This window comes from Anopheles arabiensis, chromosome 2 (genome assembly GCF_016920715.1).
Source record: "Anopheles arabiensis isolate DONGOLA chromosome 2, AaraD3, whole genome shotgun sequence".
Classification (NCBI taxonomy): domain Eukaryota; kingdom Metazoa; phylum Arthropoda; class Insecta; order Diptera; family Culicidae; genus Anopheles; species Anopheles arabiensis.
In genome coordinates, this window is record NC_053517.1 from 102,280,415 (window position 1) to 102,306,494 (window position 26,080).

At 46.4% G+C, this 26,080-nt stretch overlaps 3 protein-coding genes across 3 annotated transcripts; 2 read left to right on the plus strand and 1 right to left on the minus strand.

Moving 5' to 3' along the window:
* The first annotated feature begins 8,022 nt into the window (after nucleotides 1-8,022).
* LOC120894664 (electron transfer flavoprotein-ubiquinone oxidoreductase, mitochondrial) lies at nucleotides 8,023-10,872 on the plus strand. The gene is made up of 4 exons (XM_040297383.1): nucleotides 8,023-8,619; nucleotides 8,837-8,956; nucleotides 9,032-10,166; nucleotides 10,236-10,872. Exons 1-4 carry the CDS (start codon nucleotides 8,589-8,591, stop codon nucleotides 10,771-10,773), a joined length of 1,824 nt encoding a protein of 607 aa, XP_040153317.1. The 5' UTR covers nucleotides 8,023-8,588; the 3' UTR covers nucleotides 10,774-10,872.
* A 114-nt stretch (nucleotides 10,873-10,986) lies between these two features.
* LOC120894665 (vesicle transport protein USE1) lies at nucleotides 10,987-12,415 on the minus strand. Its single transcript, XM_040297385.1, has 5 exons — nucleotides 12,103-12,415; nucleotides 11,694-12,018; nucleotides 11,552-11,614; nucleotides 11,342-11,483; nucleotides 10,987-11,273 (listed from the first exon to the last, which is right to left on the minus strand). Exons 1-5 carry the CDS (start codon nucleotides 12,243-12,245, stop codon nucleotides 11,230-11,232), a joined length of 717 nt encoding a protein of 238 aa, XP_040153319.1. The 5' UTR covers nucleotides 12,246-12,415; the 3' UTR covers nucleotides 10,987-11,229.
* A 2,228-nt stretch (nucleotides 12,416-14,643) lies between these two features.
* Nucleotides 14,644-23,390, plus strand: LOC120893853 (transportin-1). Its single transcript, XM_040295992.1, has 7 exons — nucleotides 14,644-15,487; nucleotides 15,589-17,577; nucleotides 17,644-17,815; nucleotides 17,903-17,998; nucleotides 19,145-19,220; nucleotides 19,600-19,774; nucleotides 19,852-23,390. Exons 1-7 carry the CDS (start codon nucleotides 15,389-15,391, stop codon nucleotides 19,957-19,959), a joined length of 2,715 nt encoding a protein of 904 aa, XP_040151926.1. The 5' UTR covers nucleotides 14,644-15,388; the 3' UTR covers nucleotides 19,960-23,390.
* Nucleotides 23,391-26,080: the final 2,690 nt, after the last annotated feature.

Sequence of the window (26,080 nt, forward strand, 5' to 3'; positions counted from 1 at the left end):
GTTGAATTCGGTGAATAACCAAAAAAAAAAGAATAATCCAGAGATAACTTCCGTCGAAAATCGATTACGCAGCGCGGCATGAAATGGATGGAAAATCGCCTCCGTCATTCCGGGTTGATTAGCAAAACATCATGTAGAGCTAGAGAGAGAGAGAGACAGAGCACAGTGTTGGAAGGATGCCGCTAGGCACCTGGGTCAAGCGAATCGGTGATCGCGAAGGGGAAAGGTTTGGAAACTCGTTGATGGAGGCGCCTAGCTTCAAACCCCATATCCCAGAGGCCACACGCAAGTCAAAACGCTCACACACACACTCACGATCGAATTGATCGCTGTAACATGGCGGTCCGAGCAAGCCACAACGACGATGATGATGGGACCCTGCGGCATCGTTGGTTAGGCAGATAGATCATCAACATCACACTACGGGACCCCGAGCTCCGGGACCCCATTAGCGTCTCACCATCCCTCCAATAACCCCCCAAAAAGGGCGCCACGCCACACCAGCCCTCACTCCAAACGGGGTGTAAATGGGGAGAGACAGAAAATAATGACTTACTTACCTTTTAGAAGACATAAAAGGGGATGGAAGAAGGGTAGGGTATGGTGCATATTTGCCCAAAGGTCTCCCTGGTTTCTGCCCTTCTGCCACACTGCGGTTGCGGCTCGTTACGCTGCCATCGTTAAGCTAATTTTCTCTAATTTTCGGTCCAACAAGACAGTCGCGGCGTAGAGGCGTATTAAAATGAGCCCCAATTGGGCGAGAGGTCCCCAATCGTTCGTTTCTGCTATACTTTCCAGCACCGGTACGGGTGGCATGTGGGTCTCGTCGCTCGCATCTAGGTGGTCCTCCGTGGCGCGGGTGAAAGGCCAACTCTTTGCAGTTTGGCTCAATTTTAGCGCTGATTGGGAGTGTGCGCACGGACAAATGAAGAAGAGCCGGTAATTCGTTGGTAATGTCGCCCCCAAAAAAGGCTCCGAAAAAATCGGCATAGCACAACGGCGATGGCAGGCAGGCATTATCATTACCGGGCGTAGTTGGAGCGGTGTTTACACATCATTAACAACTTCTAGCTGGGGAAGACGATCATGATGGTGTTTGGGTCGTTCAATAGTACAACAGAGTCAACCGACGATCGCTGACGATTTTGCCACTAATCACATCACAACGTGGAAGTAAGCACGATCTAAGCTCTGTCATCCCAATCCCGATCCCGGACAGACGACGCTCCCGGACGTCGGAATCGTCGGAATTGGTTACGACAGACAGCCACCCGCTGGGCGCATTAGTTCCCAAAAATTATGCTAATTCCCGTTTGCCATGCGAAAACTCATTCATGGTGCCAACAAACGGTGGAAAGGCTTTTTCCCTTCGCTACACCCATTGATCAGCACCGATCGTCTGTCATCGGTTCCTGCTGTTTTGCGAAACGGTAAAGTGCAGCAGCATGGTGTGTGTGTGTGTTTAACCGACCGACCAACGTTTGCCGCCAGCTTCCAGCAGTGCTTTGTACGATCCGTGTTTTCCCTCTTCCTCTCTCTCTCTCTCCCTTTGCTAAGGGTCACTTCCATGTGTCATCGGTATCGGGCACGGCATCTTACTGTAGCATCGTCGTTGTGTCGTTTGTCTTCTGTCGCTTCCTTCCTCGACCACCCCCGATGCGTGCTCTAGCCCGGGGGTCAAGTGTGACGTATTGCTGGCGAGACGTATGGCCACGCTCGCCAGTGTTTAAACCCACCGCCGGGCTCATTCATGAAGATGCCCGATGCCTTCGCACGATAGTCCGATCAAATCCGTTTTGCAACGCAGTGGGACGGTTGATCTCGTTTGCCGAAGGAAAAACACACACACAGAGGGCGAACACTTAAACAAATATGCATAACTTCTTACTGAAGCGGACAGAGAAAGAAGCACCAAAGTAAAAAGGGGCACTACGGCTGCCCGGGGAAGACTGTCGCCAGTGGTGTTCGAGGATCAGGGGATCGCGGCGACAACGCAGACTACCGCTACCGCCGGAGACGTGTGCACCGTTGCTCCGCTTTATTTGACTTTTTGGCCAGCCTTTTCGCCTGCTGCATGCATTTTTGGGCCGTCTCGGCGGCCCTCTTTTTCACTGCGCGCCAAGTGGCGCTTGGGCCTTTTTATTCTGGTTGGTGTGGTGGGAACAAACATCTTTCTGGTGCGCTTTGGTGCTTCCTTGCTCTTCTGCTTGTCTTCTTCTGTGGCTTGCACAGTCTCCGGCTCGGGGTGGACAAATCTCGGAGCCAAAGCCAAAAGGCATTTAAGATAAGCATCGTGTCGTACATGTGTCGCGCGCGGACAATTGATGACGCCAATGGCAAACAGCGGCGAGCGAAAGGACGTTCTGCTGTTTGGTTTGGGAAGGTTCAAAAGATTCAGAGGCGCGATCGGAAGCATCAGAAAAAGTATCCGCAACGAAACTAACTATGCTTTGATTCTGCTGCTGCATATTAGATGAACAAATGCAATCAATCATGATGAGCCTTAGATTAGCACAAATTAGTGCATAGGACCTTAGAATAATTATCTCGTATATGAGGATCAAATTCCATATGCGATTTGAGGAAAGGAGATTTATTTCTTAATAGCAAAATCTATAAAAGATTAAGTGTATTTAACCACAAATAAGATATTCTGAATAACAGCTTACGACCTAAATGTGGCCTGAATTAAAATTCCTTGGATTTAGTGGATCAATAAGAAAGGATCGATTGCAAAAATGAAAACCCACAAAGTAAGCAGGTTAAAAGATGATATAAAAATGCTCATATCATTAAACATTAGCATTAAACAATCTCACTCGCACACAACATGTATTACTATTACAAGGATTCTAGCAAAATATTTGATTGAAGACATTTACGACGACTACGATTGAGCACGAGATTGATCTCATCACATACATAATAAAGGATTATGTGTGAGGCTCAAATGTACCTGTTAAAAAACCACATAAAACCATTTAATTGTACTTTGGTGTAGGTACAAATGGGAATCGAAACACATCTTGTCTTATAAGAAGTAAGTGCATCTCAACATTAGACCATCCGTCAATTCAGGAAGGAGTAGCTATAGAATCCATATAACTAGTAACAGTGTAACGAATCGAGCGATTGGCTAGCTTGTAACGACACCTAAAATATTGTTTTTATAATTATTTATACTTTGATAGTCACAAGAAAACATTAATCTAACTGTACTGTCAAATGTTTAAAAAAGGCACCTTGAGTGGTTCCTCACCTATACTCGTAAAATTCTATCTTTCTAGAAGACCCTATCCTTGTCTCTGAATGACTCTGTATGCGAGCTGATTGATCTAGCACATCCAAAATCATCTTAATTCTAATTCATTCTAATCCAATTCCCAAAATTTTTTTATAACTTATGCTTACAGTCTTTATTTTAACATTTGTTACAGTCCCGGCAATTGGAAGTAAGAAGTCATTCAACGAGGTAAACCACCATCTACAATCTTTCCATTCATTTAATTCTGGTTTTTCCATGCAGAGCTTCTGCGGCGACAAACACTTCATTCTTTCATTCCTTGCTCCTCACACGTGCACATTCCTAAAGGGCCAACACAACCTCAGCGCCGTAATTTCCCACAATCCAAAGTGCAGGAAGTAACTTTTTAAGCATAAACTGTCGCGTCCTAACCTTGTTGACTTCACATTCTTGCAGAATCATAAAAATAACATTCCTTTCGAACAATATTATCGTTCATGCCTGTTCCATATGCTTGTTTTTTCCCTCCTTGTTGCCCCTAACCAATTTGCCAAAAAGCGACCGTGTCTCTGCCTTAATGGCTCAAAAAAATAAAACTTAGCGGTGAAATTGATTGTGGGTTTTGCTAAAATTAGGACTCCTATCTTTACTGGAGGCCCAACCCACCCGGTCACGAAATAAATAATACAACCTTTCAACAACAAATAATCCCCCTCACAGCCCTGTCCACACACACACACACACGCCAGGGAGACGGGGCGTTTGGGACGAGTTTTGGAAATTCCACAAAACCCATCAATTCCTCTCACCCTGGACCCGACTTGCTAAAACCAATATCGGTCACAAACAACCGTCTGCACAGATATTGTAAATGGGCAACGAGAGCACCAAAAACTGGCCACAAATAATAGGAAGGAAGCGGAAGCACAGCATGCAAGTGGCACAAAGGCAGACGAACAACAATAACAACAACAAAAAGTAGAGGAATTGCTAAATCTAAAAACACATCCCGACCCCGCCAAGACCCCCGGTTCAGCGAGTGTTAAAAGTCAGGCAGAAAATATGTGAACAAAGCCACTTGAGAGGTATTAGTTTTCTCAAATTTGAAAATTGCACTTCATGGCGCCAGAGTTCGCCGGGTCCGGCAGGCTTGGCTGGCTGAGTTGGCTGACTGACCGACCGGCTGTTTGTTTTGTTTCAAATTCCCAACTTGTGTCGTGCCAGTGCGCTATCCTATCTGCCCCCATGGTATGCCCGTTCTTCGCTGGCCGCCTGTTATGTGTCTTCCGGATTTTTTTTGTTGAGGCGTATCTTCGTCCGGTAAGGGACAAGTGCTTTTGTTTTTTGCTTGTCCGGCCCTTCGGCCTCGTGCGTCCTGTAATCATGCCCTTGTCATAAAGTAAAGCTGTTTGCGCACTGTTGGACCACTGGTAGTGATAATGAGAGGACGTCTCTGCACAGAACTGCACAGAAGGTGTGCCTGCACATATCCTCGCTGCGGTCGAACCGGAAACCGGAAGTGTAACATGGTGGAATGCGGGCTAGATGGTGCAGTTGGCAATGAAGTCATTCTAGAAAAAAACGGAAGATAATAAAACAATTGTGACAGTGAGATTAGGGAGGTCAAAATAAACAAACAGTGGAAATTCCCGGCTGGGGGAAAAACCTCCGAACGGTAGCATTTGATGCGAAATTGTGCCCTCAAAAAGGTAGGCATTTCCGATGCAGTGATGGAATGTAAGGAATGTCAATTTTATGATATCGGTTCGTCAAGGCTTTTCTGCGATAAAAACTGTAATAAAGAGAAACTTTTCCGCCATGTTTTGCCATTTTTCTCTAATCACTGTGACCAGTTTCTTCTCGTACATTCTACCTAATAATCCGTTTTAGATTTGTATTTTATGATTTGAATTCTTGCCTTCCTTATTCTGATTAGTTTTGCCATCTTCTAATTGGTGTTATAAATTCCACTATTTATTACATCCATTTACGTTCCATCCGTGTGGCACAACACGTACGCCAAGTATCGATAGATAAGGGCAAATTAATAAACGCTTATCAGTAACGTTCTATCTACGGCTCAGATAATCGTTAAGCCTATTCTTTCTCCCCTCCCCCAAACGTTACGCCCAAATGTCACCAAGACCAGCAACTCTATTACAAAAAGGTCGATTCGAACACGATCAAACAGCGATCGCGATGGGGCGAAGAGAGGGATAAATACGATAAAGATCCCAAAGTCGCACACATCCTCTGCTCCGTGCCCAGCAGGACATCATCAGGATAAGCCTTACGCTGGCAAACTAACAAGACCTTAACGCCGTCGTGGTAGGCGCCCACGGGGAGGCACCCCAAACCGAAGGGGAAGAAACAACCAAAATAAAAAAAACGCCTGCCCAAGTGAACGGCCGGAAAAAGCGAACCGGCCGAGAATATTTCATTTTTGCCAACGGTCAATCGTTGGGGGGTCCGGCCACAATTTGGGAAGTTATCGTTCACAACTGAAAATTACCACGGTGATGGAATAATTGTTAAATTTCTCCCTTTTTCTGCTCGGTGGAAGTGATCGGTGATGGGAGCCGAGGGTGGTAAGAGCCCGTGAAAAATGAAGCCAGACGAAGACCCCGTGGGTCCCTTTTTGTTTTATGTTTTATTTTCCCCTTTTTGTGAGGTGTTTTTTGGGTTACTGATCGCCAGAATGCACTCGCACATGGGTGAAGGAAGTCTTAGGACACACCAGGCACTGGAGGAAATTTAACGGAAAATTAACTAAAAAATCAATTTATATTTAAAATCCAACTTCATTTCTTTTCTGTTTTTTTTTTTGTTTGCTCATGCCGTAGCAATTTCTTCCCAATTTTCAACCACCTGTAAAACAAACAAACTTTAGAAAACCAACAATCTACCTCCCCGTCCGGATGACCTAGTAAACGGTGCCAGACGGTGCAGCAACAATCATCCGAAGAAACAGGAAGTCATTCTGTCAGGTCCTGTCCACGGATAATTGAGGATCGTTTCTTCCGCCCCGGCCGCCCAATCCGTTGCCCCTCCCCACCCTCGTTGGTGGTGCTTACGGTTCCGGCCGTCTCAAAAATGGTTTGAGGATCAACCTTTTTCCCCTTTCCTCTCCTCGCTCTCTCTCTCCGCCTCATTTGAAGGGCCGAAACGAACAAGGCGGTGAAATATTATAATTATGACTTGCGAGAAACGGCACGAAATGAGACACCGAAGGAAGGAAAGCCGGGTACCCCTAACCGGCCAACGGTAGAGCCCACACAGCGCAAATGGGGGAAAAGGTAAGCGGGAAAGAATTAACAAAAACACAGAAGAAATGTCGGACAGAAGATGACCGCGACCGTGCGGTAATAACGGTTCTGGGTGGGATTGGAGAAAAACTAACAACACATTTACACGGGCCGGCCGGCAGCGATTGTCTCGTTGGGCTGGCTGCACTCCTGGCCAAAGGTGATTAATGGGGTCCTAACGATGGTCACCGTGGGACGTGCACCGTGCACCATGTGTCTGTCTGGCCGTGTACCGGCAAAAGGGCCAATAAAACAAACACACTAACCCATCGGAAGTGGAAACACGCACACACACACACCGACCGGGCCGGTCGCTTAGTAGGCGGTGCCATGAATGTCCGCCATCAATTTACGCATGAGGCAAGAAGGATACGCACGAAAATCGAAACACATGATTGAATTTGTGTTTGGAAAGGATACCTTTTTTTCCTCTCGTAATGGCTGACTTATTTCGCCCCGCTCTTCTCGTCTCACAGTGTGTCACAAATTCCCTTTGCAAGTGGATCAAATGCGTCGCGACGGGTGTAATTGAATTTTAAGTGCTACTAATTACACCCAAGGACGCGCGTTGCCGGGATGGTTGCGGCTTTTGTCACACCGGTAGCGGCGGCGGCGGCGGCAGCAGCACACGGACACCCAACGGAAGCATCCACTTGGTGACGTCTGTCGCGCGGTATAGTTTAAATTTTTGGTGGTTTTATTTCTCACACAACATGCCCCGCGCAAACCATGTGCGTAAGTGCTTTTGCGTACGGACGCGCGCACCGCACTTGAGGCGCAACTAATTGAGGCACCCCGTTTGTCGGCATTTTGGAGGCCGCGACAAGTGCAGTAGTACCGATCAGGATTGTCTCGCGTTAAAAAGTGTGCATTTGACCCAAAATTACTCATGCTTATGACCTTGATTTCCCTGAGAACGGGAAGATTCCATATGTTTAAGCATCTTCTAAGCATGACTCAAAATTTTATGAATGAACGTGAGAAAACTAGGATCTTCATTAGTTTGCTGGATTTTGTAAGGATCCAATTGAAATGGTTCTTGTCCTTGTCGGCATCCGCTGAGCCGGTGTATCCTTTTGTCGGCTTGTCGCTTTGATGATCCTTGTAAATTGGTTTTTGATAAGCCGGCTCCGTGTTTGACATCCCTGAAAATCTGGTTTTTCTCTATGTTGATTAATGGTAAAGGATACAAAAAAGGGAAGGAATTATGATGTCATATTTCATCATTTTCATCTACATTTACATACTTTCTTGTAATATAATTAGTTTTAAATACCAAACGAAGTTTTCAACGTACAAAACCGAACATCTAGAATAATTGTAACGGTTTTGACAGCCGTGAGTTTAAATTTCAATCAGACGTTTCAAACGTCGCGCGCCCTTTCGACCGTTTTTTTGACAGCTGCACGCCAGGTGGGGGAAGGAAAATACATTTTCCCTTCGCTTCTTCTAATTATAAATGCACGACACTAAAAAAAAAGTGTAGTATCATGTAAATAAACAATAAAGGATCCCCATTTCCGTGCCAAATCCTAAACCGAACCCGAAGTGAGCAAAGGTCAGTGGGGCGCGAGATTCCGACGGCCGTCGCAACTTGCAACCGGCCAAGAACACACGAACAGGAAGAAGAAGAAGTTATCATTCCCTTTCAATCAACAAAACACAGTCGCTGCTCAGCTGTGTTTTGGAACCGCTTCAATCGCTGGTCAGCCCGAAGTCCACGATTACACCACGACCGCCATCGGAAAGCACGAACGCCCAAGCGAACCGACCGAGCGGACGCACTTTCCTTGCGATCGGTGCGCCAAAGCCGCGAGATCAATTGAGGTGTTGTTGGTGCTTGATTTCATTCGACACAGTGCGAAACCAACTTCCGCGAGTGTTCCAGACGCTTCCCTTATCCGCTGCACGCGAGGTTTAAGAATTGGAGCCTTCGCAGTAGAGGAAGGCTGCTTAATTACATAACGAAACCAAAAAAAAAACAAAGGTGTTTGCCTGTTGGCTCGAATTGTGAGGACGAACGTACATATACGAACAACATGGCTCGAAACATGCTCAACATTGCCAAGTGTAAGTGAAATAAAGTGAATCAGTTTGCCGATCTCTCCCCCCCCCCCTTCATCTTCCCGCTCTCCCACACCCACGAGTTGCACAGTTGGACTTTGACCTTGGTCGACGTAGCGCGAATGTTGTCAAGACGACTGGTTGGCTCTGCCTACTTGTTGCTAGAGTTGATTTACACAATCGGGCGTAATTGAGACATGGTCGTTGCTTACTTTCTCCGCAGATACTCGAACACTGCTCCAGCGGCCACAACTTCGGCACTATTCCGAGGCCTCCGCACAGTTCCCGAAAATCACCACCCACTACACGATTCACCCGCGGGATAAGGATCCACGATGGGGAGGTGAGTTGAGAAAATGGTGCCTGCCACTTCGTTTACCTTCACATCCCCCCCTTCTTTTCCTCTTTCACCCCCCAGAGGTCGACATGGAGCGTTTCGTCGACGAAGCGGATCTGCTCATCGTGGGCGGTGGTCCGGCCGGTCTCTCCGCAGCGATCCGGGCGAAGCAGCTAGCGGCGGAGAAGGGCCAGGAGCTGCGCGTCTGTCTCGTGGAGAAGGCGGCTGAGGTCGGGGGCCACATCCTGTCCGGCGCCTGTCTCGATCCGGTCGCCCTGAACGAGCTGATCCCGGACTGGAAGGAAAAGGAAGCCCCGCTCAACACGCCCGTCACGCACGACAAGTTCTCGTACCTCACCGAGTCGGCCAAGCTGCCCATTCCGATCTTTCCCGGCTGGCCGATGGACAACCGGGGCAACTACGTCGTGCGGTTGGGTCACGTCGTGGCCTGGCTCGGCCAGCAGGCGGAAGAGCTCGGCGTGGAGATCTACCCCGGTACGGCCGCCTCGGAGATACTGTACCACGAGGACGGTTCGGTGAAGGGCATCGCCACCGGGGACGTCGGCATCGGGAAGGACGGTGCGCCGAAGGATACGTTCGCGCGCGGCATGGAACTGCACGCGAAGACGACCATCTTTGCGGAGGGTTGCCGGGGCCACCTGTCCAAGCAGGTGATGGCCCGCTTCGGACTGAACGCGGAGAACGACCCGCAAACGTACGGCATCGGGCTGAAGGAGGTGTGGGAGATCAAGGCGGAAAACCACAAGCCGGGGCTGGTGGAGCACACGATCGGGTGGCCGCTGGACCGGCACACGTACGGCGGCTCGTTCCTGTACCATCTGAACGAACCGACGCCGCTGGTGGCGGTCGGGTTCGTGGTGGGGCTGGACTACGTGAACCCGTACCTGAGCCCGTTTCAGGAGTTCCAGCGGTTCAAGACGCACCCGAAGGTGCGCAGCACGTTCGAGGGCGGCAGCCGCATTGCGTACGGTGCGCGGGCACTGAACGAGGGCGGCTTCCAGAGCATTCCGAAGCTGACGTTCCCGGGCGGCTGTTTGGTGGGGTGCGGCGCCGGCTTCATGAACGTGCCGCGCGTCAAGGGCAGCCACTACGCGATGAAGAGTGGCATGCTGGCGGCGGAGAGTGCTTGCGAGGCGATCTTCTCCGGTGCGACGCAGGAAAAGGCGGGCCTGGAGCCGAAGGACTATCCCGATCGGTAAGTGGTGGGGCAGATTTTGCGGTGCGTGCAACGCGGCTTTTAATATTTTCGGTTTTTATTTTCCAGCATCAAGGAATCGTACGTGTGGAAGGATCTGTACAAGGTGCGAAACTCCCGGCCCAGCTTCCACACCGGGCTCGGCCTGTTTGGCGGTGTGGCGTACAGTGGCTTCAGCATTCTGGTCGGCGGGCGGGAACCGTGGACGCTGCACCACGGCTCACCCGACCACACCCGCCTGAAGCCGGCGAAGGAATGCAAACCGATCGAGTACCCGAAGCCGGACGGCAAGCTGACGTTCGATCTGCTCTCCTCGGTGGCGCTGACCGGCACCAACCACGAGGGCGACCAGCCGGCCCATCTGACGCTCAAGGACGACACGGTGCCGGTGAAGAACAATCTAACGATTTACGACGGCCCGGAGGCACGGTTCTGCCCGGCCGGCGTGTACGAGTACGTGGCGAACGACGAGGGCGGCAACATGAAGCTGCAGATCAACGCGCAGAACTGCATCCACTGCAAGACGTGCGACATTAAGGACGTCACGCAGAACATCAACTGGGTCGTGCCGGAGGGTGGCGGCGGCCCGGCCTACAACGGCATGTGAGCGGGCGGTTTTGTTGCGGTCTTCCACGTCGCTGGGCGGACCTTCCGGTCGAATTTATTGTGTTAAGAAGAATAAAGTTTCCCATTTGTAATTTGCGCACAGGCTTTCCACACATTGCGGCACCCATGCTACACCAACAGTGGAAGAAAACAGTACCTCATGTATATCACACTTTTTGTGAAAAAGAAAAGGGAACGAGAGAAAAAGGCAAGCTATTTTAGAAAAATTGTTTTATAGTATATTCGTACACGCGCAATAAAGGCAAAATTTACAATAAGCAACAAACAAAAAAATGCAGATACTGATCAACAAAACAAACGAAAAAGAAAAACGGCAACGGTTTTTGATTCTTGCTATGCTCAAACACGTGCGCACGGCCTACTTGGATGCGTTGTGTCTTTTCTTGCTCGTCTTGTGTCCCCGTAACCAATCGTTCTACTCCTCCTGGAGTGTGCTTTAGTAAACTCTCTTTTTCATTATTTTCATAAACATTACCATAACTGTAAAAGAACAGAGAGAAAAATAGTTATTAAAATTCAGCATGTTCCACTGTGCCGAAACTACTTACATATGAACGTTATTATAACGAATACTATCATCAGCCACATCCAGCATTTGCAGGCTTTCTTTGAGTTTTCCTGCAGCTTGGTGGATTCGGTTGTTAGCGACGATGTGTTTTGGTCAGTTAGCTTGGCAGACTTGGAAACGATCTGCAATAAAAATGGTTAAATTGATTATTCCTTCTTAAAAAGCGGAAGCTCCAGCTCCATCTCCGTACCTCGGTGTCCTTCTTCAGGATCTTTCCAGCCGTTTCCGTCTGTTCCTTTAAGTTTCTCGTTAACTGTGAGCGAAAGATAATGAAAAGACATAGCGTTAGCTTATCAACTCGCAGATAAAACACGCCCAACACGTCACCCCACCTTAAGCATATCCTCCGCAAGCCGCTCCTGCTCGGTTGAGTATTGTTTCACGGTTTGTTCCAGATTTTCTGCCACCTTCTGGCCCGCTCGCCGCCGTATCGTCGAAAAGTTCCCATTGAACAGCTCGCTGCGGAGCTCCTTTTCGTACTTTTGGTCGTGAAACTGGCGCACCTCGCGCATCACATCGTCTCCGGCCGGATCGGTGGCCTTCGGTTTCGTTCGCAGGCGTCGCTTCTCCTCCGGCGTTGGTTCTACGTAGCTGGACGCTTGCTTCAGTTCGGTGCAGCGGTTCTGATAGTCCTCCAAAACCTTGTCTTCCGGTTTACTGGATGAAAAACGGCAAACAGTTAGTGTTATGTTCTGTGATGTGGAAGGGTCCGACACACCCTCTGGTTCGCACAAAACTTACTCAAACTGTTCCTCCAGCTCCTGGATCATGATGTCCAGCGATCGGATGTACTTTTTCAACCGCCAGTCCTGTTTGTCGACCGCCACTATCTCCTCGCACTGTGCTATCAAGCTGCGGATGTTTATTTCCAACTTCGATGCCATTGTGTGGCGGGTGTGCGTTCGTTCGTTTTTCCCTGGCTGCTGCTGTTCGCCACCTTGATTCCGTTGCCCTTTTCGTGTTGGAGGAAAAAATACGCTATTTCATGCAAAATATCGACCGGCCGACACGTAAACAAACTTTTCCGTTGCCACAAACGTCAATCGCCCTCGGCGGTGTGTCGAACAGAGTGACCAGAAATACCGATTTATCTGCATTCCTACCGATTTTTTATATGCCTACCGATTCACAGATGACCGCCCTAAAACTACCGATTTTCCATTTATCCTACCGAAAATCACAGATATTTAATTTTTCAGTCGTTTAAGCTTAATCTGTGGCGCTTGGGTTGCTGTTTCAAGGATCGCTATCCTCATTTGTTACTTATCGCGATGATGCACGTTTGTTTACCTGGCACTTTTTAGTTTTATCCGTTAAAATTTAACGTTCCTAATAAGTAGAACATGTCAGTTGTGGGGATTCCGAGAATTGCTCGTCAAAGAAAACTATTTCAATTTGAATTTGAATATTGCTGTCCGCGGTTTAAGCTCACCTGACAGACAAAGAGAACTAAATTTTCAGTCGAGGGGTAGGTACAAACACACGGTGGGGGTCCGGCCCAAGATCGGATCCGAAGTCCGTTGTTTTGGGCTGAAAATTAAAAATGGCGGATGGAGCGCCTTCACGGAGAGAATGCGCTCTATTGCATGCCTTTAAAATGCACGAGGCAGAGCGCCAGTGAGTGCCACTGAAAAGAACGCTCGCTCGCGCTGTTTCATTGTATTTTCCTCATACCCCTTCCTTTCAGTTTCTTTCGCCTTGCGCTGCGCTGAACTGGTACCCCACTTGATTCCAGCAAGTTGCGCTGCGCTGCACTGAAACCACCGACAAACCGACGTGACACTTCGAACAAAATGAGCTTCAAAAGTTGTCTCCTGATTTCAAATGAAAATACGTTAAACACTAGCGCCATCTCTATAATGATTCGCTTACTACACTGACACAGAGAAGAAACTGCTAAATCCCCTTTTTGTTTTTCTTCGCAAATTCCAATGCGTATTGTTTTATGTACTTCTCACATCTTTTGCATTGATTTGGAAACTTATAAAATGATTTTCCTGGGTGTTTTGTCCAAAAATTCTCACAAAATCTTGCCTCACACTTCCTTCGCCATTTGTATTTAGAAAAGTTGTTTACATCGAAGCAGCAGTGAACAGAGCTTACTTTGACAGAAGTGATCGCCTCACTGGTAAATGACAGTACTTTCGTGTGGGACACTTTTGTAACGCCAGTTTCACGTCGGTTTGTCGGTGCTGAAACCCCCTCCCGATCGTTTCTTTCGTAGCGCGCTGTGCGCTTCCCTTCTCACGGACTTGATGCACCCGAATTAAAAGAAAAACTTTAACACATCAAACTTGATTTATAAATATTTTATCACATTTATGGCAAACAAAGGCATATTTTAATTCATAGCTTCACTCAATCTTTCCTCAAACCACACACATTACTTATAAAATTCGCACACTTTTTCATTATCTTTGCTAGTAGGGTTAAAAGAAATTGATCGTTAAAATAATTGATTAAATTTAAATGGTTGCGTTCTCAACAGTGCTCCTGCCGAAATCTGCCAACATAATCTGGCCACACTGACTCGCAGGGCAAAAGCTCGCTCGAAAGGACAATAACCTTCGCCAAACGTCAAAAACGACCGTCGCCAGCGCCTCGAAATCGTTGCGAGTTTCGCTCGCTGGCGACGTCGGTTTGCAGTACATGCGACGCCAGTTTTGACGTTTTGCGACGGTTTTGCGACGGTGGCCGCCAAAAGCTCGCCTGACCTGTGGACCAGTGTGGCCAGAAATACTGATGTATATATATATCTAGGATTTGAAGGAAAAAATTTAAATTTTTTTAATCATTGAACTTTAAAACTCAGCCAAACAATCAAATCAATCTAAATAATCCAGCGAAAATCAAATGACAGCACGTGCGATAAAGTTGTATCCAATGGAGCACTGCTGCGGCCCTAAGCGGTCGGGTGGAGCCCCAAGAAAAAGAACTTGCCACCACTGAGAAAAAAATGTGCATCTTAGTTCTTCTTTGGCTTAGAATTCCCAGTACAATTTTCACATCGACACTTCAGAAAGACCTTCATTTGTGTAACCGCTGACCCAAATCTAATCTATATCTTAGATAAAGGATGCATATTCTCGTGAGATGGAAGTTTCATTTTGCGCATTACATCCCCCCACCCATCCCACTTAACACTTCTTTCGCTTTTACTTTTTACTTACTTTTTACTAACTGAGTTAAAAGTTAAGTTTTGAGTTTTAACCTACCGAAAACTACCGATAAAATTTTGATGCGCCTACCGAAAACCGCCAAAATAATCTGGCCACACTGCCTTGCATCAGCAGAAAAAGGATTGACAGTCGCCCGCGTTGAAAGGAAAAAGGTGAAATTCTTGCGGCGGAAAAAAGGGAGCATTTTCCACAGATTTATAATCACTTTCACTGCACCTGGCGAACTTAATTTCCCGACGCGCGAAACACGCACGAAACGGTGGAAAACCCACCCCCCCGCTCGAAATCGTGGTAGTTTGCAAAGGATTTGGAAAGTGTGTCTCGCTGTGCGTGTGCGCCTGCATACACATTCGCATTCACCGCACACAGGAACACACACACACAGCGCAGCGGACAGGCAGCTGCCTCAGACAAGCAAGCCTTGCATTTTCTTCGGGGCGACATCTTTTTTTTTTGTTTCTTAATTCAAGTGTGGTTTTGCTTCGAGAGTGTTCGCGGTACGCGCCGGACGGGACGGACAAAGCGTGCGGAGAATTAGCAACACAGTGTTGTTGACACGGCCGGTGCAAAGTTTGCCGAGTGTGCGAATTTGCGTTCGATCTTTTCGCCATCCCAGTTTCGGAAACGTGCTCCCCTCCCTACTCGCCAAGGCCGTGGTGTTGCACAGAGAGTCATTTGCAAATAGCTTTCCTGTGATAGCGTAGTGCCGGAGAGCAGGACGTGCACAAAACCCAAGGGCAAACGTCCTTTCAGAGCCGCCCTGCAAAACCAAACGGGTGTGTGTGTGTGTGTGAGCATCATAGAGAAGCTCCGGTGCTGAGACTGCTTCCTTCGTGGTGCCGTACAAAATGTCGTGGGAACCGCAGCCGGATGGCCTGAGCCAGATCATCACACTGCTGAAGCAGTCACAATCAACGGACAACATGGTACAGCGTGCTGTGCAGTTGGTACGTAAAAACACTTGTCAGCCATGTTGCAACTGCTTAACGACCAATTCCCTAACCGCCTTCTTTGTTTCCACTCTCTATCCTGTTTTTTTTTGGGACAGAAATTGGAAGAGCTGAACCAGTATCCGGACTTTAACAACTATTTGATCTACGTGCTGACGAAGCTAACGTCCGAGGATGAGCCGACGCGATCGCTGTCCGGGTTGATACTGAAGAACAACATCCGCATCCACGGCACCGAGCTGCAGCCGGCCATCATCGAGTACATCAAGCAGGAGTGTCTGATGGCGCTCGGCGACCCGTCGCCGCTGATCCGGGCGACGGCCGGCATCCTCATCACCACGATCGCCAACAAGGGCGGACTGCAGAACTGGCCGGAGCTGCTGCCGACGCTGTGCGATATGCTCGACTCGCAGGACTACAGTGTGTGCGAGGGTGCGTTCGGGGCGCTGCAGAAAATCTGCGAAGACTCGGCCGACGTGCTGGACAGCAGTGCGCTCAACCGGCCGCTGAACATCATGATACCCAAGTTTCTGCAGTTCTTCCGCCACTCGAGCCCGAAGATCCGGTCGAACGCGATTGCCTGCATCAACCAGTTCATCATCAACCGCACGCAGGCGCTGATGGTGCACATCGACACGTTCATCGAGAATCTGTTCCACCTGTCGTCGGATGATGATCGCGAGGTGCGCAAGAACGTGTGCCGCGGGCTGGTGATGCTGCTGGACGTGCGCATGGACCGGTTGATGCCGCACATGAACAGCATCATCGAGTACATGCTGATCCGGACGCAGGATTCGGACGAAACGTCGCTGGAAGCGTGCGAGTTTTGGCTGACGCTGGCGGAGCAATCCATCTGCAAGGAAGTGCTGACGCCACACCTGCCCCGCTTGGTGCCGGTGCTCGTGCGGGGTATGAAGTACAGCGACATCGACATCATCATCTTGAAGGGCGATGTGGAGGAAGATGAGATGATCCCGGACCGGGAGGAAGACATTAAACCTCGATTCCACAAATCGCGCACACACACCCAGAAACCGTCGCTCGGTGGTGGTGCGAGCGGAGCGGACGGTGCGGTCCGAGCGATGGAGGGCAATGACGATGACGAAGACATCGACGATCCGTACGACGAAATGGACGACGATAGCAATCTGTCGGATTGGAATTTGCGCAAGTGTAGTGCGGCTGCGCTGGATGTGCTGGCAAATGTGTTCAAAGATGACTTCTTGCCAATCCTGTTGCCCATCCTGAAGGAAACCCTGTTCCACGAGGAATGGGTCATTAAGGAGAGCGGCATCCTGGCGCTGGGCGCGATCGCGGAGGGCTGCATGAACGGCATGGTGCCGCATCTGCCCGAGCTGATCCCGTACCTGATCGTGTGTCTGTCGGACAAGAAGGCGCTGGTACGGTCGATCACCTGCTGGACGCTGTCGCGCTACGCCCACTGGGTGGTAAGCCAGCCGCACGACCAGTATCTGAAGCCGCTGATGAAAGAGCTGCTGAAGCGCATACTGGACGCGAACAAGCGCGTCCAGGAGGCGGCCTGTTCCGCGTTTGCCACGCTGGAGGAGGAGGCGTGCACCGAGCTGGTCCCGTACCTGGGCTTCATACTCGACACGCTCGTGTTTGCGTTCCGGAAGTATCAGCACAAGAATCTGCTCATCCTGTACGACGCGATCGGTACGCTGGCGGACTCGGTCGGCCACCATCTGAACAAGCCGGAGTACATCAGCATGCTGATGCCACCGTTGATCGAGAAGTGGAACAATCTGAAGGACGAGGATAAGGATCTGTTCCCGCTGCTGGAGTGTCTGTCCAGCGTTGCCACCGCGCTGCACTCGGGCTTTCTGCCCTACTCGGAGCCGGTCTATCGTCGGTGCATTTCGCTGATACAGCAAACGCTGAACCAGGATTTGGCCAGCACCACCAGCCCGGGCCAGTTCGAGCAGCCGGACAAGGACTTTATGATAGTGGCGCTGGATTTGTTGTCCGGGCTGGCGGAGGGGCTGGACTGTTACATCGAGTCGCTGGTGTCGAGCAGCAACATTATGCAGCTGCTTTACCAGTGCATGCAGGACTCGATGCCCGAGGTAAGGCCTGATCCAGCAATCTAGAAGAGAAAAAGTGGTTATCTCTAAACTGTTCTGTCCCTCTAGGTTCGCCAATCGTCGTTTGCGTTGCTAGGCGATCTGACCAAGGCTTGCTTCCAGCACGTGCATCCACACATTGCCGACTTTTTGCCCATTCTGGGCCACAACCTGAACCCGGAGTACATCTCGGTGTGCAACAACGCGACGTGGGCTATTGGCGAGATCAGCATCAAGCTGAGTAAGTGAAAGGAAACGGGAAGGAATGTGCAGTTGTGCGCGATACGGCTAGCTAACTTGTTGCTTATCTTTCTACCCATTTGCACAGTGGAGGATACGAAGCCGTACATTCCGATGGTGTTAGCACCGCTGATTGAAATCATCAACAATACCAACACCCCCAAGACACTGTTGGAAAATACTGGTAAGTAGTTTAGTTTGCGTTTTCCTTTATACAGTTTGCGTTTTACCATTGATGGAAAATACAGGATTTTTTGCTTGATTTCACAAGCGTAGCAACATTTAAAGGGGTTTCCAAGTCACTTTCCAATGTGCACATAATTATTAACCGCATCCAAGATGTGTTTCAACAGCTGTCAAATTGTGTATTTGCTTCAAAATGAAATTTCAGTTTTAACACATGATTTTCAACACCTCAATCAAATAACTGTAAAACGCTATTCAGCGTTTTATTATTCAGTTGAAAATCATGCTGATGGAATTAAAAATTGTTTTGATGGAAATGAAATGTCAGATCGATGTGGAATAACATTTTGCACGCGGCAAATAACAATGTTTACATTCGAAACTGACTTGGGAACCCCTTGCTTGAATCCGCAACACTGGAATTGTGATATTGTGTGCCGCGCTTGTAATATCAAGTGCGATGGTTGTCTTAAGCACTGAAAACAACTGATGTGCTTGTCCTGTCAAATGCTGCAGTTGCGTTCAACGATGCTACGCTTGCGATATCAAGTAAAAACCCCTGCAATTCAAACCAAAACATATGGCAACGAAGCAAGCTTTGTCCAATTCAGTTTTGTCTGTTTATCTCAGTATCTGTTTGCGTGTGAATATTATTATTGCCGTGGCCCATTCTATCTGTGTTTCATGTTTTGTTGTAAATGTCATTTGCTTACCAATTTGCCAGGTTTTGTAATAGAATGTACGAACTACGATCGCGTTCGTTTCATTTACCATACTTGTTTGTGTGTACGCGCGTGTTTCTGTGTTACGGTGGCGATAATTAGTATGTCAACAGCGCAAGTTAGCAAGAAGCTTTAAAATGTAAACGATATGAAATTAGGAAGAATAATGTAAAGATAAGAATTAACTTTAAAAAAAATGCACTAGAGATACAGATAGATTGAAGTAACAAGCGCTTAAACCATAATCGGCCGTTCATACCTGTTCGGTTATCCATGCACCTCAATCGTAATACTACGCAAACGGATCCTTTGCCGGTTCAAAACGCTGCCGATTCTGCACATAAGTTTGTCACTTCATGTTTCCATATTCTTTACTATTTGTTTCGTTTTCTTTCTCTTCTCCTTTTTCTTTTCCTGTACAGCGATAACAATTGGGCGTCTAGGTCTCGTGTGCCCCGTAGAAGTGGCCCCCTCATTGCAACAGTTTGTGCGACAGTGGTGTGTAACTAAATTATTTCGCAATATTGTTCGTTGTGTTTTTTGGTCCACTTTTTCTTAATTAATTACCCGTTCCCCACTACTACTCTTAGAGTGTATCGATTTCTGTTCCCAAAACTCGACACACACACGCGTGTTTTGGTGCGTTTTTGTTAGTGTAAATGTTTCATCGTGTTTTATTTATTTCTTTTTTTAATTGTAAAAAGCAAATTTGTTACACGTGTGTCGTTTTTTGCCTTTCCGCGGCTACCGCGGTTCTAATTCGTGCGTTTAAACATCATCCGTTATCGTAACGATGAGACGCTCTACTCCCCTCTGTGTGGTGTGTGGATAGTTCGCTTATTTCATTCGTTTTTACACTCCCCATAAAACGCTGCAGGTGCTCATCGCTGCGAAACATTCGCGACAACGAGGAAAAGGATTCGGCCTTCCGTGGCATGTGTCAGATGATTACGGTCAACCCGGTCGGCGTGGTGCCGGATTTTATCTTCTTCTGCGATGCCGCCGCCTCCTGGATGACACCGAAGAAGGATCTACATGAAATGTTGCAAAAGGTACATGGCAGAGGCATCGTTAGCAAACGCATGCTCCTGAGAAAAGATTGCTAATTTAACGCGCTCTCCGTTTGTAGATCCTGCACGGTTTTAAGATGCAGGTTGGTGAAGAAAATTGGGCCCGTTTCGTTGAGCAGTTCCCGCCCCAGCTGAGCGAGCGGCTGGCCGTAATGTACAGCATCTAAGCACCGGCAGCATTGCATCGCTCGTTCCATAAACGCAAACATTACAGCCACACAAAGGTTCTCCAACGCGGGAGCGGTGAGTGTATATACATAATGGGGCAAATGCTACTATTATTATTTCCATCATTTTTGTCATCCACGAATGGAACTGTCAACACGGATGATAATGATTGTTTTTTTTAAAGAATGGTTAGAGAAAGACGGCCACGAATGGGTCGTATTAGCTACATACCGTGCACATATTCTTCTGCCACGAGTTGACAAAAGCTGCCAAATAATCAGCTGAGCTTGTATATTTTTTTATCAACAAAGTTGTGAACAATGCATTCAAATTGTAGGCTTGTTTTTTTTTTTTGAAATTATACTAGCCCTCGATGCTCCAACCACCATTGCACGATGCAAAAGGAATTAAGTAGTTTGTTTTCTTTTTTTCATGATACAAAAGTAAGATTTCGAACTATGGGGGATGATAAATGGGGGTTTGCAGATAGAATGCAGACAGAAAACCCTACAGAAAGGGAATGACGTTGGCCGTATGGATGCGTTGAAACATTCGATTGTAAAATATAACACCCCGGGCATAAGGTCCCTTTCTTTTTTCGTTCATCTCTCAGCCGAAATACAAGCAAAAAAGGAAGGCGAGGCTATCAATCAATCGCTCATTTTCTCTACTCTAAAACGTAGCCCCCAAAAGCGTGTATTGATGCAATGATATCCGTCATTTAATATCGGTTTTACCATGGAAGCATGGAACGCGCAATAATGATTAGAAAATGAACACCACGCGGAGAACATTCCGTTCTCTTCTGCTTATTTTTTATTGTTTTAGTTTGTGCCGTAGGATGAACACATAGTTTTGCTGTAGTTGTTTTAGGGCGTGTATTATATATTTTAAACACACAATATCGTAGAAAGAGAAAACGGAAAACCGGCAACGCTCGCGCAGCTTATTGCATGTAAATTGTTACGCGCTCCGTGTAATTGTGTTATAAATTGTTTTTCACACCACTCTCCACGCGCTATTGTTTCTACGATAGTAATTAGCCCATTTCCCCCCTCATCATCGTATCCAACACTTGTTGTGTCCCCCCGGGTGTGGTTGTCGTTTACGCACGCGGTACAACGTGCATGCAGCTTCGGGTTGTAAAGTAGAGGCTTTTATTTTTGCAACTCATTTTTACCACCGACACCCCGTCGTCTGTGTGTAAGCATGTACGTGTGTGTATGTGTATGTGGGCGACAGCTTTCGTTTTCGTTTAAAACCGGGCTATCTCATCTTTTCATACCTTTCCCGCCCCTCCCTCTCAACATAAGCTCATCTTCCCCCAAAAAAAAACAATCTTCCCTCCGTTATCCTTTCCTCTACGAGAAAACAAAACAATAGTACGGTAGGAAGAACTCCAAATAAGTTACATTCGAATACGGTGTGTAGAACGCGCCACACTCTCCTATCTGGAGACTTCTGGACGTTACATGTAGGGTGTGTGTGTGTTAGGGTAAAACTAGCGTAGGGCACAAAGGTATCCAAACAAAGTCGATAGGGAAAATTCGTTTCGTTGTGAGGACACACAGGGCAATCTGGGTAGGGTATGAGTTATTAGTAGGAGACAGAAAGGACAACAAACCTTATACTAGAAGCTAGGGCTGTGCATCATGTACTCGGTAGCATTATTATTGAACAAACCCCCCCGGGTCAGACGGGTGGAGTGAGATAAAATCAGTTGTGAGGCAGCGGAAACGGAAACATACCAAAACGGAACAGATCCAACATTGCCAAGTAAAGCCAGCAGGAGATTAAAAAGAATGGGAAGCGTTAATATTGATAGGGACAATTTTAAGCCAATTTAACTCAGATTAGGGTACACAAGCATAGGGATAATGTTAGGGCAAAACAAAACAATACTATGTAGGGAATCAGTGTGACTGAGATAGAGAGAGAGAGCGTGTGTGAATGGGGTGTATGAGTATGATTGCGAGCAAAATGCCATTAGTGCTTACTTTTTCCGTAGCGTGTAGTTTGTTGTTCAAGGCGTTTGCTAAAGGCTAAATGTTTTCTGATTTCCGATATCTGAAACGGAGTTGAAAACGGTAGATCAAACATACACACATCCAATCCAAACAATCATCTTCGATTGCGCCGTGCCGTGTGCACATATCTGTATAGAACTTTCGCCTCTTCGCTAAAGAGATTAAACGAAACGTTGTTCGCTGTGTATTGTTTTTTGTTTTTGGTCAGCAATCAGCAATTAAAAGCAAAAAGATCGTGTCGTGTAAGTAGTGTCAAACGCGTTTTCCCTTAGTTCTGGAATCGGTGCAGTTACCGGGTCAGAGTGCATGGGGAAGAAGGTTAGTAGGGTACACAGGGCAACAAAACAGAAAGTGATATTATTATTAAAACAAGGAGTTCAAATACGTAAGGCACAACAGTAGGGACAACAGAGCAAAGGTTAGGGCAGTTAGCGCAGGGCCAAATAATCGTGCATTCGTCGCGTCGCGTTTCGCAAAAAAGCATAATCCGGGTCGGGTCGTTAATTCTTCGCGCGCGTTTCTATATCGGGTCGTAATCGTCGCGGGTCGCGTTTAATAGATAAAATGAAACAGAGTTCGGTTCGGTTCGGTCGCGTTATTCGTCTTCGTCGTCGCGTTATTTATCCGTCAATCCGTGTCCGGTGTGTTTAGGGGGAATGTTGGGGGAAAACGTTGCATCAAACGAATCCGTTTACAAATTGGGTTTTTGTTTTAGCTTGATTTTATTATGGGGTGTCGTGTTAGTTGTACATCCACACAACTGAAAGTACTCTGCTATCTTTACAAAACTTACTAATGATTTAGTTTCAACAAACAGAGAAATCAAATCAGAACGAAAGGAACAAACTAATTAAAGTAACTTTGAGCCAAGAACTGAAGTATATAATGAAACAAAAGTCTACTGTGCGGAAGAAAAAGGAAGAAAAAACCTAATCAAACATACCGTGGGATTGACAGAAAATTGCAAGTCTGAAAACATTATCTTTAAAAAAAACCCAAGACAGTACTAACACACAACACAAGAGAGTTCGACTGGTTTTACGTTTAGTAGGTATGCACAAAATAAAACAAAAAACAAAACTCAATCCTTGCCGCCCTAGACAAAGAAAGGGAGACAAATCAAAACTCAAAGTGTAGTGCGCACAGAGAGATGTTAGATCGCGTATGCGTTTGTGTGTGTGTGTTTGTGAGTGTTTGTAGATAGGCAGACTATTTGAGACGCGTGGGTGTGGTGGTGCCATTAGTGTGTGATAGTGAGATATTATTTATTGCTCCAGCGCATAACAAGCAAAACAAAAACATGATAATAAGTATTCTAAAGCAACTTACTGCAACACTGATACCATTCTGCAAAAAAAAAAAACAGGAACTTTACACAACCAAAACCACAAACTATTAGAAAATGAGAGGAGAAGTGTAAACTGTACTACTAGCTTGAAAGTAACTCGTAATTGGTGAAATTAACAAAAGATTAATAAGAAAACACTAGCAAAACAAAACGAAAGACAAACTTGAGATAACAAAGCCTTATTGAGAAAAGAAAACAGGAGAGACAATGCTTAAAACACACAGCAACAACAAACACCACATGTGGAGAGAAAACAAAACAAATGCAAAACACAAGTTATCATAGAAAAAGAAGAAACACACATAATCTCACAGCCACAGAAACAAACAAACTTGCAATACAAAGCTCCCCCCCCCCCCCCCCGTGTGCCAATCTCTTCATCCAGCGTGTGTGTGTGTGTGTGTGTGTGGGCAAGTAGTTAACAGAAACTCTAAAAAGACTGAATCCAGAAATCCAAAACATATGTGCGTTTCCCCATGCGCACAAAATAACATACGCACACACAATACAAACACAACATACACATACCCCCCACAGCACCTGCAGCTGCAGAGAAGCAAACAGAACTGAAAATTGAAAGGAGATAAAAAAAAACGCTTAGCTAACTACTAGTAGGGAAACCCCTGTTAATTCCATCATTTGTGATGCGTTGTTGTATTTGTGTGTTAGTTCTGTTATACGATTATCCTGCTTTAACTGTGACGCCTCGTTTCTTCTCAATTTTAATTCCATGCAAGGTTTTTCGTCTTCTGTAAAGCGTTTTATAGAAAAAGTAACAATTTAGTACTAAATCCAAACTACTCCTTAAATAACCTGTTGTTGCAGTTCTGTTAAACGCTCATTCATTTGTTTATTCCCTTTTGCCAATCGTTCCTCACGCGTACCTTAAGGCCGGGCTACCTTGACCGTACTCCGTAGTGTAATTTTGATTTTCACTAGCGCATCTGGCGGAAGCTGGTGGAAGCTTTTTTTGGTCGTCGAGGGAATGGTCATGCCAGATCTCAAATTTAAGTTGTTTTTTCATCGTTTTTTGATGCGAAAATGGCTGAAATACATGCACAACATATTTATCTATCAATTGCATAGCTTTTCCAAACCAGTTTAAATATAAAACATGGAAAAATAACATATTTTCTGAAGCGGCTACAAATTGTTTGGCAAAATGCTTCAGCCAGCCGCCGCCAGATGCGCTAGTGAAAATCGAAATTACGCTATGGAGTACGATCAATGTAGCACGGCCTTTAAGTTCTAGTGGTGGGAACGCTTGTTTTCTGTTGTTATGGTTACTGATACGTCATACATAATCATCTTCATAAATATTCCATCATCTTCGCTCAGTGTTGCATGAATACAAAAAGTGGAAAGTTCCTTGTTCCTAATTTACCAAACCGAAACCTGCACGCTAGAATCAAAGAAGAAAAGAAAAAAGAATCAAACAAAACCAATGCCAAAAACCAGCTTCAAACCACAGCACGTGTTTAGAATAATGGACAGCGATGAGCGCTGTTGTAGTGTGTATAAAACAGAATAGAGAAAACAGGAAACAAAAACAAAACAAAAACAACCTACATAATTTAACGCATAACAAAACCCAGGGCTGTGTAAGGATTGATCTAGCTGTAGAAAATTAACGAAGGGAAAGTTAAGGATGTGAGCAACACATATACCGATCAAAATGTGGAACAAAGTCGTACGCGCACACACATGCCTCTCCGAAGGCAGTCGTCCCCTTCTATCATTGTTGTGTGATATTGTGCATGCAAAATCAAAACTGTTCGTTTTTCTTTCTTCAATGCCCAAAATGGCCAAAAAATACTCGTTTAAAAATGTGTGTGTATGTGCAATTGTAGGCAGCTTAAAAGTGTGTTATACTTATGTTTTACTGAACTTAACTGATTTGTGCAACAGAAAACCATGTGAATAACATTTAACTTATAAAAATGAAAACACACACAACCAAAAAGCTATATCGGATCGTCGTTCCTCTCAGACAACCAATAGACAAAACGAAAGCAACATACAAACAAACAAAGCAAAAAGGTGCAACTAATCCTCTCGTCGGTTCGTCAGTCGCGTAATAAACTAATAAGGAATTAAGTAATAAGGGGTCGTAAACGTGAAACAAATTCGGGTAAAACTCGCGTAAATCTCGCACCATCCGTTATTCGCCGCCGCCACCGTGTTCGTCGTGTAAATCCGTGTGATCGTTCTCCGTCTTTCCGCCGTCGTGGTCGTCGTCATCGTTCGTATTCGTCGCGTTCGCGTATTTATCTCGTCGTATTATATCAAACTCAGTCGCGGTATTTCGTCGGGATCGTCGGTATTAATTAAAGCAAAGCAGCAAGGATAGGGTTTACGATAGGGGATATGTGATACTACATACATAGTAGGGAAAATGTTACGTTATTTGTTTTTTTTTGTATAGGGGTTTTTTTTAAACAAGAACAGGGAACAAGCATAAAAAGAAGGGAAAAGCTCTACGGTAGGGAATAGTAGGGACTGTATTTTTGCAATTGATCATTTAAAAAAAAAAACAAAACAAAAACGGGCCAAAAACCAAAAACCAGCAGCTGGTGGTAGTAGTTGTTAGCTTGTAATCTGTCGTAGTTTTCTGTTATCTTTCCTATCTATCTCTCTCTCTCTCTATATTAATCTCACCCATACAACCTGTGTGAGGGTGTCTATTTAGTTACAAAATCACTTATTAGAAGAAGAAAAAAACCTCATGTACGAATGTGTTGGCTA